We start from the raw sequence: 15,723 nt of genomic DNA, 5'->3' as shown, positions 1-15,723 counted from the left end.
CTCCAGTGGCCTACTAATGGGCTTTGGATCTCCACTCCGCACTCCCCCCATCATTCACTATGGTAAGATTTTTTGTTCTGATGATGCCTTACACGCTTGCCCTAAACTTAATACGTTTTTTGATTTACCAACAAATTAGCGTCAGCTGCTTGTTGAGCAATGCTATGGGTGGCATATAAAGATGGAAGAATATACAGATATATATCTCTTGAGGAACTGACAGCATAGGGAGGAATAAAGATGATATCCCCACACATTTTATTTTGAAGTTTGTAGATTTATTTGCAGTTTTGTCTGTTTGGGTAGACCCTATCTATAGTCTGTTATGTATTTGTAATTTTACTAGGAAATAACTTAAAGAGATTGGTGTAGCTACTGCCAGTGAATCAAGCAGTGACTGAAGTACGTAATAGTTTTGTAAGGAGCAGTGTTAATATGAAGTTGAAGGAACTTTTGTACAAAAAAAGATCAAATACTGTATCAAAGTTACTTTAAACTTTGGTCTTTAGCTAGGCCTTGGTCTAAGGACTCAAGATGTTTATATTGCTCCTCTGTCTTAACAGAGTCATACTGGTTGTGGGAATTCGACTTTCAGCCCTTGAAGTGATTTCCATCCCCCCCCCACCCCCCCTCCAAATACCTCTTTATTCTGTAGCAAAGATATCTGGATGTACTCCGCCTTCCTAGTAAACTTCACTGGAGCGCTGCCCCCTGCCCTCCTTAACTTATCTGGACATTCCAGTGTGTCTGCAAGCTCAGTAAGACACCTAACCTTACTGAGCACAGCAATCACAGGAGTATCCTTGTTATTTTTAAAACTTTATGGACATACACACACTATACAGTCCATTCATTTAAAGTATATGATGCAGTGATTTGTAGCATATTTACAATACATTTAAGAACATTATCACCCAATAAGTAAATTATGTAGTCATTAGTGGTCATTCAAGTGCCTCCTCAGTCTTCCCCATCCTTAACCTACTTTAACGTACTTTCTGCTTCTATGAATTTGCCTATTCTGGACACTCCATATTAATGAGGATTCCTGGTGTTGCAGCAGTTAGAGCATTTAGCTGCTGATGGCGGTCAGCATTCAAACTCAACCAGCTGCTCCATGGGAGAAAGTTGTGGCAGTCAGCTTCTGTAAAGACAACTCTGGGAACCCAGTGGGACAGTTCTACTCTGTCCTGTAGAATTGCTCTCAGTGGAAAATGACTCGATAGAACAGTTTTTTATTTCATAGAATCCTACATGATGTGATCTTTTGGTGATTGGTTTCTCTTACTTTGTACAATAATGTCAAGTTCATCCATGCTGTGGCATATACCAGTACTTCATTTATACTTTGTTTTTAAAATAAATTCTTAACTCCGTACCTGTGGAATCAGAATATTTGGGAGTGAGTCCTGTAAGTAAATTATTTCTAAAAAGCCATGAATCCGATCACTCGTATTTATAAATTAATATATTTGTCCAGAGGAATTAGATCTTGACTTTGCTTTCCTGTGGGCACGTAAATCCTGCACTTCTCCATCTGAAATGTAAAGATTCTGACATTCTTCACATGCATTCTCTTATTTTCTCTAACAGATACAAGAACTACGAAGTTATCAATGTCCGTTTTCAACATAAGGAATCTGTGTGTGTGTGTGTGTGTGTGTGTGTGTGTGTGTGTGTGTGGTGGTTGGTGGGTTAGGTAGAAGGTAATCATGTTACTTCCTCTTTAGGGTGATTAATGAAGCTAGTGAGAGATGTGAGTAAGAACAATCTATTTTCAAAATGATGGGGATATAATAATAAATACAATCTTTTTCAGGGCACATGCTGCTAAACTTAAGTCATGGAAAGCAAGATTTCTTGAAAGAGGTCGTGGAGTCCTTTGCCAACAAGAGTGGGCAGTCTGCTTTATATGATGCTCTGTTCTCCAGCCAGTCAGCTAAGGACAGCTCTTTCCTTGGTAGTGATGATATCGCAGACATTGATGTGCGAGCCCCGGAGCCTGACGAATTGGCTAGATATGATGTTGGTAAGAAAAAACCCAAGAAAACCACGTCGTAATTTTTTTTATCTGAAGAGGACAGCAAAATTTAAAAAGAATGAATTTCCCATGACTTCATTATCCAGAAAAAGATCATTTCCTTTATTCCTTTCAGAATTTTTATTTTGGGGGGTAGGGTAATTTGTCGTCTTTATTTTTGCTTTTCCATAGTGTTTATTTTTTTCAAAATGTAAAATTTTGTGTGTGTTTTTAAAACTGTTTTATTGGTACTTCACACATCACACAATTTAATAGTTCACTCATATCCAGAAGAGTTGTACAGTTAGTACCACAATCAGTTTTAGAACATTTTCTTCCTTGACTCATTGTTATTTGTGTAATTTTCTTTTTCAATTGTGGCAAATACATATACAACAAAACCTCCAGTTCAGTAACTTCTGCAAGTGTAATTCAGTGTTCCATTGTGTTTATAAAGACTCTTTGTAAATATCACTTTCAGAGCTGTATAATCTGCAGATTAGCCATGATTTTCTTAACATTTTCCATTTGAAGGCATCCATTTTTAAAAATTTTACTATTGCAAATAATATTGTGATGAAAACACTTATAAACTGTCTGCATTCAATATTATTCTCACAGAACTTAAAAAGAATATTACTGAAACAAAGGAGATGAGTAATTTTCAGTCTTTTGAAAATTGCTGTATTTTGAGAAAATTACACCTTTTTGTTTTCAGTATTGAATTTCTTGTGGAAGAAGTTATCTAATCCAATAAATTAATGTGGCCTTTGTGAAGCTGTTGGATACGCATTGGGCTGCTGTTTGCAAAGTTGATCGTTTAAACCCACTAACTGACCCACCGGACAAAGATGAGGCTGACTCCGTAAATATTTACAGCCTCAGCAACCCTTTAGAAGACGGTTGTGAGTTGGAACCAACTTGCTGGCAGTGATTTGGGTTTTGGATCCCATTATGTTAATTATTTTTTTACTGAAGGGGAAAATCCATTGTTTTGAAGATTTTATATTTGACCTCTTAGTGCCCCCCTTTTTTGGTTTTCTAGGTCAGTGGTTGGCACTCAGACTTGTTTCACTGGAGAAAGATGAGATGACGAGCTCAGATAAAGATTTATAGCCTTGGACTTCTTAGAGGGCACTTTCCCTTTGTTCTCTAAGGTCTCTCTGAGTTGGAATTGACTCGAAGGCAATTGGTTTTTTGGTTTTAATGTGTCTCTTTGTTTCTTAGGTGAGCTTTCTCCAGTGTAATTTTTTTTTAATATTTCAAGACTGAATTTTATTTTATTATTTGTTTTTTATATAAAAAAAATCATTTTATTGGAGGCTCGTACAACTCTAACCACAATCCGTACATCCATCCATTGTGTCAAGCACATTTGTACATTTGTTGCTATCAACATTTTCAAAACATTTGCTTTCCACGTGAGCCCTTGGTATCAGCTCCTTATTTTCCCCTCTCCCTCCCTGTTTCCCCCTCCCTCATGAACCCTCGATAATTTACAAATTATTATTATTTTGTCATATCTTGCACTCTCTGGCCTCTCCTCTCAACCACTTTTCTGTTGTCCATTCCCCAGGGAGGAGGCCATATGTAGATTCTTGTAATTGGTTCCCCCTTTCCAACCCCTTCTCTCTCCAATGTAACTTTTTATTAAACTTTTTGTGTATGAAGTGTGATGAATTTAATGAAAGTATGAAAATGTGCTTATAGAATTTCCTCAGAAGGACAGTTATAAACTTTAGATAATGTTTAATGCGAGTTAGTGGCTTTTTATGGGAAAACTAATGATAAAAACAGTTTTCCTAAAAACGCCCCCAAGACTGCTGTTTTCTTTTACTTCAGGTGCCATTCGAGCACACAATGGGAGTCTGCAGCACCTTACTTGGCTTGGCTTACAGTGGAATTCACTGCCCTCCTCACCAGCAATCAGAAAATGGCTAAAACAGCTTTTTCATCATTTGCCCCAGGAAACCTCAAGACTCGAAACAAATGCACCTGAATCAATATGTATTTTAGATCTTGAGGTGAGCATATATTTTAAGCAAATTAAATATGTTTAAAGTTTATTTAGTTTTTTTCTAACTTAAATTCGTTTTTTCAGGTGTTTCTTCTGGGAGTAATATATACCAGCCACTTACAGCTAAAAGAGAAATGTAATTCTCACTATAATTTCTATCAGCCATTGTGTTTACCTCTTCCTGTTTGCAAACAGCTGTGTACAGAAAGACAAAAATCTTGGTGGGATGCAGTTTGTAATCTGATTCACAGAAAAGCAATGTAAGTAGTAAAACAAATACATTCTTTTAGCAATTGCCTGCCTAGGTTTTATAAGAAATTTAACTAAATTATTATCTGATGGTTAATAAATATTTAAGTGATGATATGCGTTTGCAAAGCAGTTTGCTTAAAACTTTTTCAGACCTGGCACCTCAGCAAAATTGCGACTTCTAGTCCAGCGTGAAATAAATACCCTAAGGGCTCAGGAGAAACATGGCCTTCAGCCTGCTCTGCTTATATACTGGGCAAAATGTCTTCAGAAAACGGTGAGTTTATTAAAAGTGTAAACATTTGTATAAAGAATTACTTTAATTTCGAAAATAATAAACTTTTAATGGAATGTTTTTCAGTCATGAAAACAGTGGCTCAGATCATCCTAGGTGAAATTCAATTTTCTGTCTTGCCACAAAAGTGTATACGCACTTTAACACGGTGCCCAGCACATAGTAACTTCTGTGTTCACTGCTAGCAGTTACTATTGTCTTTCTCTGAATGTCATGTAGTTACAAATCATACATTATATATCTTTTTAAATTTGGCTTCTTTGACTATATTTAGTACTGTACATTGCTAAGGGTCCTCCATGTTTTTTCATGGCTTGACATTTTTCACTAAATAGAAGTCCATTGTGTGGTTTTACTTCCGGTTTGCTTTATCTGTTCACTGAAGGGTATTTTAGTTACATGTCATTTTTGGTATGTTTGTAAATGAACATTTACATCTTAGCCACCCTAATAGGTAATAGAGTGATGATACTTTGCTGTTGAACAGCTCCAACCTTGAACTTTCCACTACGCAAACATCAAAGTTAAAAAAATATATGCTCGGTGTTCATAGCTTTGCTCAATAGTCAAGAAAATCATTCTTGGGGGGGTGGGGGGGAGGGGATACCTGTGTGGACCAAGAGTGAGTCTTGCGTTGTCTCACCTCTCAGACTACTTACGTTATGTTAGTGCATTCAAACATTCACCATTGTACTTTTTTTGCTCATTATGCACTTATAATATCATAACCGTGACTCCAAAGAAAATCATACCAGCAGTAAAGGTGTTAAGAGAGAAAAAGGAGAACCACAGTAGAGTTAAAGAAATCATTGTGAAATTTGAGTAAGAAGCTAATGTAGTGAAAGGTGTGAAATCATTAACTTTGAAACAAAACCCAGACCATCGAAGAGGTTGAAAAGTTACTGTAACGTGGATAAATCAGAAACTTGATGGTGACAGTGCATCTGAGACTGATATTCGAGAAGGCTAAAAACCTCCGTAGTGATTTGTAATCCTGGAAAAAGGAAATTTTCTGTGTAATTTTTGCATCCCAGAACCAATTGTTTGGTTTTCCATTATTATGGGAAAGCGTTTAGTTCTCCAACTTTATGGTGTTTGAATATGAAGTTGGAACAAATCGAATTCGACAGCAGAGGTTTCACTGTCCATGAAATCTCAGTGTAACTGCTATCTGTATGTCTTTGATGAAATGCCTTTTCAGAGCTTTTGTCCATTTTGTAATTAGGTTGTTTTCTTATTGTTAAAAGAGTTCCTTATATCATTTGTATACAAGGCCATTATGTGTTGATTTTCAAATATTTTCTCCCAGTCTTTTCTTTTTCTTAATATAGTGTCGTTCACAGAACAGAAGTTTTTTATTTTACTGCTGTCCAACTTATCAGTATTTTCTTTTGTAAATTATGCTTTTGATATGGCACATAAGAGAAGAGAAATACAGTGAACCCTCGTTTATCGCGGTTAATCGGTTCTAGACCCTACCGTGATAAATGAAATTCCGCGAAGTAGGATTCCTTATTTGTAAATCAAATATTTTCGTAGTTAGAGCATAGAGGACATGAAAAAACACCCTTTTGTCACCATTACACTCGTATTACCCAATTTATTAAACGAAAAAGGGAAAATACAGTAAAACATTTCGGACGTTACAATGATCCAAACGGCTAGGACAGACTCCGTTTTTACTATGAACGTATTACGACCTGTCACGATGCGCTTTGCTTCCTTGTTGAAAGTGAAAGTAGCCGTAGCACGGATGTTTTTTTCCTCTTTACGGATGGACCGAACGGAAGACTCATTCAAGTCAAAATGGCGTGCAACCTCCACGATTTTCTTGCCATCTTTGATCATATCCAAAAGTTTTACCTTTTCCTGAATGGTGAGCATCTTCCTCTGGCGCTTATTTTTATTGTCAGAAGGCTTAGAAGAAGAAGCTCGTTTAGGAGCCATCATAGGGCTTAGATAAAATTTCTTAAAAATCGCAAACAATTACAGTACACTGTACAAAAGCAAAAATGCATCTGATACGTAGCTCCGATACGTAGCGATGCAGACAGAAGCGTGTACAGTATGAGCCAATCAGTGGCAGTAATGACAGAGCATGCGCTGTTAGCAAAAACTGCGATAGAGTGAAGCCGCGGAAGTCGAAGCGCGAAGTGGCGAGGGTTCACTGTAATAACTTCTCATCGTCCATTGACTGGACCGCCAACATCAGGCACTCAGAAAGGTCATTGTTCAGACTAGACTGGAGCACGTACACAGGTATAGAGAAGAGATGGGGCTCACAACACAAGAAATCTAGGAACAGGAGTGGGAATAGTGATACCAGAAGGGTAGGAAGAAGGGGCGGAGTGGAAGAGAGAAAGGGGGAACCGATTGCAATGATCGACACATAACCATGCACCCTTCTTCAAGGGGAAGAACAGCAGAAAACACGAGGGAAGGGAGATAGCAGTCAATGGAAAATATGAAAATAACAATTACAATCTGTCAAGGGGGTATGAGGGTGGGGGTGGGTGGGAGTGAAATAAAAAGCTGTTAACCAAGGGCTCAATAAAAAGTAAATGTCTAGAAATGAATGAAGGAAACATATGTACACACATGCCTGATGCAATCGGTGTAATGAGTTGTAAGAGTCCCCAATAAAATGATCTTTTAATTAAAAACAAGAAAAAGGTCGTTGTTAAACCTAAGATTACCTAGGTTCTAGAAATCATTTAGTTTTACATTTTATATATAGGTCTGTGATCAGCTTTGAGTTTATAGTTGTGAAATTTATAAAGTTATTTCTAGATTCTTCTGTACCCATCTTCCACTTGTCAATTACTTTGTCATTATCACAATATCTTGATCGCCTTGTGGTGTTAATCTTTCAACTCTGCTTCTGTATTGTGTTAGAATTACTGTGTTGATATCTGCTAATCAGCTGATGGAATTCTGTTGGAAATTGAGATGGTTCTATAGATGAAGTGTGAGAAATTGGCATCTTAATAACTTTCTGTCCATGAATAATGGACTATCAACCCATTTATATTTCTTTATCTTAGTAGTTTTATAGTTTATACCTAAATATTTTATTTTGGAGATGTCAATGTAAATGGGAGCAGCAGTCAGGAGATCAAAAGGTAAGTTGCACAAGATCTCTTTAAGAGTATTGAAAAGCAAGGGAGTTACTCTGAGAAATGAGGTATGCCTGACCCAAGCCATGGTATCTTTAGTTGCCACCATACCAGCAGGATTCCTACACCCTTGATAGCAATCACTTATTTTGAGTTGCAGAAAGTTTTCTTGCTGGTTCTTTAGGATTTTCAGTAGTCATACCCCCAAAGAAGGATAGTTTTATTTTTTTCCTTTTCTGTATACCTTTCTCTTCCTTTTCTTTTGTTAATTGTATTAGCTGGACTTCCTGTGAGATGATTTGGGACTGCTAAGATCGGGGACTGTCTCATCTTATTTCCCTAACTTGATAGTTTAATCAATTATGACTGTTTATAAATGTTTTATATCCGATGATTTTTGTTCCTTGGGCTTAAGTTTCAATTTTGTATTTCAGGGCAGTGAACTTAATTCGTTTTATGATCAACGGGAATACATAGGCAGAAGTGTTTATTATTGGAAGAAGATATTACCATTTTTGAAGACAATCAAGAAGAAGACCAGTGTTCCTGAACCCACAGATCCTCTGTTCAAACATTTTCATAGTGCAGACATACAGGTAAGAGAGAATTATTGCGTATATTAAAAAGAGATAATGGTTTGTAGATTATAAATCAAGAAGTAGTGATACTGACTGCTTCAATTAATTGCCTGGATATTTAATGTGGTTTTGTTAACTGAATTCCTAGCTTTTGCAAATATGATAAGAAAAGATAACATTAATCTCATTAAATCATCTAAAATCTTTGGAAAATAATTTCCAAAATGACCCAAATCTCTTTAGGTGTCTGAAATTGGTGAACACGAAGAAGCAGCACAAATAGCATTTGCTATATTGGATGCAATTAACGGAAATATAGAAGATGCTATGACTACATTTGAATCTGTAAAAAATGTTGTTTCTTACTGGCATCTTGCACTGGTAAGTAGGTGTGGCACCTCAAGTAAAAGTTTTGCTGTTGTAAAAATCTAATTTATTTATAAAGGCTCTCTTTGTGTAGATTTTTCACAGGAAATCAGAAGACATTGAAAATGATTCCCTTTCTCTTGAAGAACAAGAAGAATGCAAAAATTATTTGAGAAAATCCAGGGACTATCTGATAAAAATCTTAGATGATAGTGACTCAAATCCAGCAGTGATTAAGAAAGTAAGTTGCAGATTTTTGTTTGTATTTTTGTGTTATTCATAATTGAGTAATAAGTACTTTTGTCTTGAATTTCTATTTCGACATTTTCAAAAATGTTCAGTGACATTTTGTCAATAATGCTTGGGATGTATGTTTTTGGTGTGTAAATATTTGACATTATCTTGCTGTGTCATTTTAAAATCTGAGACTCTAGGTGTGTATTTCTTATGCAAGTACTCCTTGGGGAATTGTAGATGGTTTCTTACATTGGACCACATTACTTTTGTTATCTTGGCAATGTAATCAATGCAAGTATTGCAACATAAAGACTAATTCTTTGTCATTTAAATATTTTCCTAAAATTGAACATTGTTGCTGATAACATCACATGCTTCTATCACTCTCACTATTGACTGTCTTACTTGCAGCCGTCATTAGTTTGAGAATGTCGTCATGGTGTTAATTTCAGTTAGGTGAAGCCTTCTAAGTAACTTGTTTACTAATCGGTGTTGCTGTTTCTAAGTATCTTGTTTACTAGTTGTTGTTGCTGTTTTTGGATTTGAATTTATTTTGCATAGTGCAGTCTGGCATCTATTTTTTATTCACAATCAATTAGAAAACATCACTAATTAATTTGTTCGCTCAGAATAACTTCCCAAGTTAATAATCCCCTATTACCAATGACTAAGAGAAATAATAGCATGGATGTTACAGTCAAGACTAGTCTGCAGAATGTGATGATTACAAAACAGTTTCATGTGTATAATTTAAAGTGTAAGGTGAGGCATGGGTTTGGATTTATGGATGGCAGGCTTGTTCCTATGGGCTTCTCACAGTGTCCCAAGCCAGAGCAAACTGTAGCCCTTCAGGGCTTCGGGCACTGAAGCTAGTCGCACAGTGGGGAAAAAGTAACAAAAATAACGTGTAAGGTGCTTGCTGTACAAAAGTGAGTAAAATTTAAATAAATTGGTAAGAAGAAATAGTAATTTCAGAATTCTGACTTTGATGTTTGGGAACCTAAAACCTTGGTTAATACCTTTTGTGTTTAGTTACCTGTGCCTCTGGAGTCTGTAAAGGAGCTGCTTAATTCAGTCATGCAAGAACTTGAAGACTATAGTGAAGGAGGTCCTCTTTATAAAAACGGTTCTTTGAGAAATGCTGATTCAGAAATAAAACATTCTACACCATCTCCCACCAAGTATTCTCTGTCACCTAATAAAAGTTATAAAGTAAGTAGGAAGGAATTACTTCATTTTGAATTATTCCATTGTGAACTTTCTTGATTTAGATGTCCTAATTATTTTTTTTGTTGCTGCTGCTGTTATATTTATAGTATTCTCCTAAAACACCACCTCGATGGGCAGAAGATCAAAATTCTCTGCTGAAAATGATCTGCCAACAAGTAGAAGCTATTAAGGTAAATCACTTAGTTTTCTAAACTGTGCCTCTATTATTCTAAGATTTAGTGTCCAACCATGTCTGTACTTCTTTCTAAAGCTGGCAAAATGCCTACTTGCCATGCTTCTGTAGAATCATACTTCGCTTTTGCATACATTTAATACATTTTTTAAAATGATGTGTTTGACTACCCCACAAGATAGGAAGATGGAAATCCTTCAAAGATAGGGACAGTTTGTCCTAAATATAGGTGCTTCCTGGCATAGGGGACGTTCTCAGGTGATAGACTTGAACTAACTTCTAAATTATTAATCTTATCTTGGCCTGTGAGTTCATTCTGAAGGTCAGCTTGATAGGAATGAAAAAAATGGTCTAAACCTCAAAAAAGTCTCTCAAAATACTTTTATATTAAACTCTTAACTGAGTAAGGAAACAATTTTAACTTGTAGGGTAAAGGGACTTTAATTTTTGGATCTTACTTTTGGCAAGAACTAAGAAACTTTAAGAGTTAAACCATATCTGTACGCGTCATCATGAGTTGCAGTGGACTTGATGGGACAAACCAACATGGAAGGTGTTTGAAGCCAGACCATAGTGGTTTTGAAGTGTGCTGCCACACTACCAGGTTTTACAGTACAATAAACTGTGTGAGACTTAAAATAGGTTTGTAGGGGAACACAGTTTTTAATTTATGCAAAGATTTTATAAGTTCATGACCTCTTACATTACATTCAGTTTTGGCCTCTGGTATCTTTCAGGTACCTCAAATCAATTTTTGTGGAAATGTAGTAGAATCTGAAAAACTTGGCTCTAGGACTGACTCCCCACTACCTAATGAGATTTGGATCAGTTGTACTTTATCTTTCTGTATGGTTTTTCTTTTATCAAGTGAGGGTTTTCTTTTTATCAGGCGAGAGAATCGGAGTAACTAATTGTCTTCAACTTTTACTGTACATATATTGATTAGATACTAATAGTGACCAGTAAAATTTTTAATTGCTCCACTCATTTCTTTTATGCGTGTTCAACATGTGGACAAAGCACAGTGGATGGGTGTGTGGGAAAAAGTTTTAGTTTGGAAATGGACTGAAAATGGAGACATTTGTGAACATCAGAATTTTAGGAAACCTTATTATTGGCAGACACCCCTAGAAGAAGAAAACCGGTGTGCTAGATTGGATGCTTGGTCCGATACTGGAACATCTGATACTTTTTTTTTACCTCTTGTGTGAAACACGGATTTCCTTGGAAAGCGAAAAGGCTTCTTGATGAATACCCGTTTTGTAAGGAACATTGTGTAGGGTCTTGTAGTTGGGTTCTCAGAGGTTGCCGTTTATGTCTTTATATAGTAGCTGAGGAAGTAGCTAGCCAAATAGCTATACTCAAAACCAAAAATTCACTGCCACTGAATCAGAGCTATCTCATAGTTGCCCAATAGGACAAGGTAGAGCTGTGTTAGAGGGCTTCAGAGACTGTACCTCATTACAGGAGTAGAAAGCCTCCCCCCCTCCAGTCTCCTGAGAAGGTGGTTTCAAACTGCTGACCTTGCAGTTAGCAATCCCAGGCTAACCCAGTGGGCCACCAGGGCTCCCTAGCTAAACTAGAAGGTTCTGTGTCAACCATTTTGTCTAAACAACATGGTGGTGGTCTAAAAACATTTTTGGAATGAGACCTGCCTTGTTTGAATTAAATGATATCATTTCTTAGTCCCGTCCTACCTCACCCCACTCCCTTCTTAAGATTTGAGTTAAAATTATTTATCTAACAATGTATTGGAAGTAATAACTTGTGCCTAGGACATATATTTGTAATAAATTCCAAGGAAATAGTACTTGTTGTTCTTTCACCATTTTGGTTAGAGTTAGCATTTGAAAGCATTCATTTTGAAAGATTAATTATAATTACTTCAAACATTGATAAATGGAAAGTGATGATTCTAGGATAGGGAGATAATTTGTAATGTCTAATAGTAGTACCCTATGTGTAAGGTGACCAGATTTTAACATTGGTAAAGCGGGACACCATTGATAAAACTCATATTCTGGCGAAATAGCCATATGGCAGCCGAAAACCGTATACCCTAGCTTGTCGTGCAGTCTTTAAAAAAAATCAGAACTTTTAAAAGATGCCGTGGGACGTGGGACAAATTGTTAAAAATCGGGACTGCCCCACCAAATGTGGGATGTCTGGTCACCTTACCTATGTGGCACAGTTCTTGGCTACTATTTCAAAGCTTGGTAGTTCAGGCCCACTAGCCATTCTACAAAAGATGTGGCCGTCTGCTTTCTTAAAGATTTGTAGCTTTGGAAACGGCATTGGCAGGTCTTTTTTGTCTTAGAGGTCTAAGTAGCACAGATGGATTTTAAAAGGAAAAACGTGAAGGCTGTTTAAGCTAATAGTGCTAAGAACTGTGAGTGTCTGAGAATGTTAAATATATGGTGGCACTGTGGTTTTAGTGAGCTGTTAACTGCAAGGTCGGCAGTTCAAAACCCTCCAGTCACTTTATGGGAGAACGTTAGGCTGCCTGCTTGCTTCAATAGAGATTCACAGTTTTGAGAATCCTAGGGTAACTCCGAGTTGGAATCAGTTCAGTGTCAGAGGGTTTGTTTTTTTTAAGTATTTTGAGCAAGGGTATGTCTTGATAAGAGCTGAACTTAAGAAGCATTAATCTAGGCAAGTGTAAGATGGAATGAATTCCGTTGAGGAAGTTATCTACTAATAATAGGTTAGAGTTACAGAGAGAATTAATTATATCAGTGGTTCTCAACCTTCCTAGTGCCACGACCCTTTCATATAGTTCCTCATGTTGTGGTGTCCCCCCACAACCACTATTTCATAACTGTAATTTTGCTACTGTTATGAATCGGGTGATCCCTGTAAAAGGGTCATTCGACACCCAAAGGGATTGCGACCCACAAGTTGAGAACCTCTGAATTAGATGGTGGTATTAAGAAATGGAAGAATCTGCACAGATAATTGAGTTTTTAATAAACTGAGGATCATGTTATTAAAATCAGCCAGTTATTAAATCAGTTATTAAAACCAGATCACATTGAAAAATAGAATCTATTCAAAAGTATTATCAAGTACTTAAGTGTAAGATTTTAAGATGACCCAAACAATAAAGTGCATGAAATGTCTTTTTTTTTTTTCCCAATAGAAAGAAATGCAGGCATTGAAACTAAGTAGCAGTAACTCAGCATCCCCTCATCGTTGGCCCACAGAGAATTATGGAGCAGACTCGGTGCCTGATGGCTATCAAGGATCACAAACGTTTCATGCAGCTCCACTAACAGGTAAGTTGCTATGAGATAGTCCATGATATGAGTAAAATTTACTATACTTCTCTAAGTTTTAATTAAATGACCTAAGAAGTCACCTTGTCTTTATATGTTTGTTTATAAATATCTTTGAATTTCTGTTTATGCAAATGTAAAAGCATTATTTGGTATTACTGATAATTTTATTAAAATGGGCAAGAACAATTAAGTTTTGAGTTAAAGATAACTTCATGCACATCTCTGAGAAGCTGAGACGGATAGAATTATTCCTTACAATGTGAAAAATGTTAATTTATCTACTAAGAGATGTCTTCATTAAGAACTTAAGCCTACGGGGAATTATTTTGTTGACATTTTGAAAGGACGATAACAGGAAATAATTGTTTATAAAACACCATCGCCATAACATACCAAGAATGTAAAAATACACTAAGATAGTCTTTGTCTTTTAAAAAATAATGTAGTTTCAAATCAAAGATTAATGTAGGAAACATCTAAAAGTATGAAACAATGTAAAGAAAGTGGAAAAAGAACTACTGAAAAAAAAAAAACCAACTCAAACTACTTTTCTATCATGTACAGTCTTATTAACATTTGAATACATTTCCTTTATTTTTTTAATACATAAAGAATTCTTAAATATGATTGTTATATTGTGTGTAGGTTATTTAGCTTATTTCTAAAATAAGTACTGAGCATTTTCCTATTAAATATTCTTCAAAAATATTTCTAGTAAATACATGGTATTACTTCACGTGGAAGTATCACAATTAAAAAAAAAATCATTGTATTGGGGATCGTATCACTCTTATGACAATCCACACATACGTCCATTGTGTCAAGCACATTTGTACATTTGTTGTCATAATCATTCTCAAAACATTTGTTCTCCGCTTGAGCCCTTCGTATCAGCTCCTCCAAATTCTTTTTTTATTTTGTGTCATTTCTAGCTTTTCCTACTGTAAATAGTTCTGTGGTTGTGTTACTAGAATTCTAGGGTATTATAAATTTTTATTCAGTTGTGCTGGGAAATTTTCAGAAAGAATAATCAGTTGCACATTTACCAAAAGTGTCTGGCCCCGTTGCTTCCTTCATGATAGTGTTGGCGTCAATTGACTTACCAAAAATCGTGTGCCAGTTACTAAGAGCAAAATGGTATTCATGTTTGTTTCATTTGTTTACTATTATGTTCATGGAATTGTCAAGACTTTGAATCACTTGGATGAAAACAACAGTTTTGCTTACTACTGTATAATCTTTAATTAAACATTTTTTCTTTTAATTATTGTTAGGAGTTTTGTTGTCTAGTCAGTAATTGAATGTTGAAATCTAATACTCTTGGTTCTAGTTATTCAGTTCATTCTGCGCTCTGCTTTTCTCCTCCTGTATTTCCAAAAGAATTATCTTCTTTATGGATTATTATAAAAGTGATAAGAGCTCCCAATAAAATAATCTTTAAATAAATAAATAATATGATGGGAAGAAGGGGGAAAAAAAGATCATCTTCACTAGGCAGTTCCATTCATTTTCCCAGTTTAAACTTGGGCTTTTGCAGTTTTTGCTTTTCTTAGTAAAGTCATCATGGAAAAGATAAATAGATGTGTGAGATTTTTTTTCAGGGCTTTATTACCCAGTGCTCTCTAGAATAAATTGTGTGTTGTCTTTGAGGTTGTAATTTTCTATTCGTTCACTTCTAAGGTTTCTTGCTTGTTTGGTTTTCTGCCACAACTTTTGAATCAGGTGAAAGCAAATGACTGTGGGTAGCTTGCCATCATGAGCACCTTCTATTTTGCTTTTGATTTTGTTTCTACAAAGCAGGTGAAGTCAAATACTTTTGATATCATAATGAGTGTCAGTTGTGATCCCACCCCCCCACCCCCTTTAATAAACCAAGAATTACATTTTGTGTTACTTGGGAGAGCCTTCCCATGAATAAGTAAAGTTATTTTGACCTGAAAATCATCAGCTGAGTTTGATTTTATATAAAACATTCACATTCATCGGATTTTCAGGGCTCATTTAAAAATGCCCCTTGTGATTACCATAAGCCTTTGGGTTCCTTCACTTCCTTTACCTAGTATTCTAATTTTCTAATGTGGAATATGACTGATTTCACCCACAAAATCCTCTTTAGAATGGACCAATTGCTGACTTCTTGGCCTCCCTTTTTTTTTTTTTTTTTT

At 35.9% G+C, this 15,723-nt stretch overlaps 1 protein-coding gene across 1 annotated transcript in view; it reads left to right on the top strand.

The window, feature by feature from the left end:
• RANBP2 (RAN binding protein 2) overlaps window positions 1–15,723 on the top strand; it is a 64,439-nt gene that overhangs the window by 26,844 nt on the left and 21,872 nt on the right. Inside the window, exons 9-18 of the mRNA XM_045283984.1 lie at window positions 1,820–2,029; window positions 3,863–4,044; window positions 4,122–4,297; window positions 4,440–4,563; window positions 8,132–8,293; window positions 8,519–8,656; window positions 8,736–8,882; window positions 9,911–10,090; window positions 10,195–10,278; window positions 13,420–13,555. Coding sequence (XP_045139919.1) covers window positions 1,820–2,029; window positions 3,863–4,044; window positions 4,122–4,297; window positions 4,440–4,563; window positions 8,132–8,293; window positions 8,519–8,656; window positions 8,736–8,882; window positions 9,911–10,090; window positions 10,195–10,278; window positions 13,420–13,555 — 1,539 coding nt within the window. The remainder of the gene's footprint in view (window positions 1–1,819; window positions 2,030–3,862; window positions 4,045–4,121; window positions 4,298–4,439; window positions 4,564–8,131; window positions 8,294–8,518; window positions 8,657–8,735; window positions 8,883–9,910; window positions 10,091–10,194; window positions 10,279–13,419; window positions 13,556–15,723) is intronic.

The sequence above is a fragment of the Echinops telfairi genome, unplaced genomic scaffold (assembly GCF_000313985.2).
Source record: "Echinops telfairi isolate 266 unplaced genomic scaffold, ASM31398v2 ScPeMD7_7467;HRSCAF=8505_1, whole genome shotgun sequence".
Taxonomy (NCBI): Eukaryota; Metazoa; Chordata; class Mammalia; order Afrosoricida; family Tenrecidae; genus Echinops; species Echinops telfairi.
This window is presented reverse-complemented; position numbering and strand designations above follow the sequence as displayed.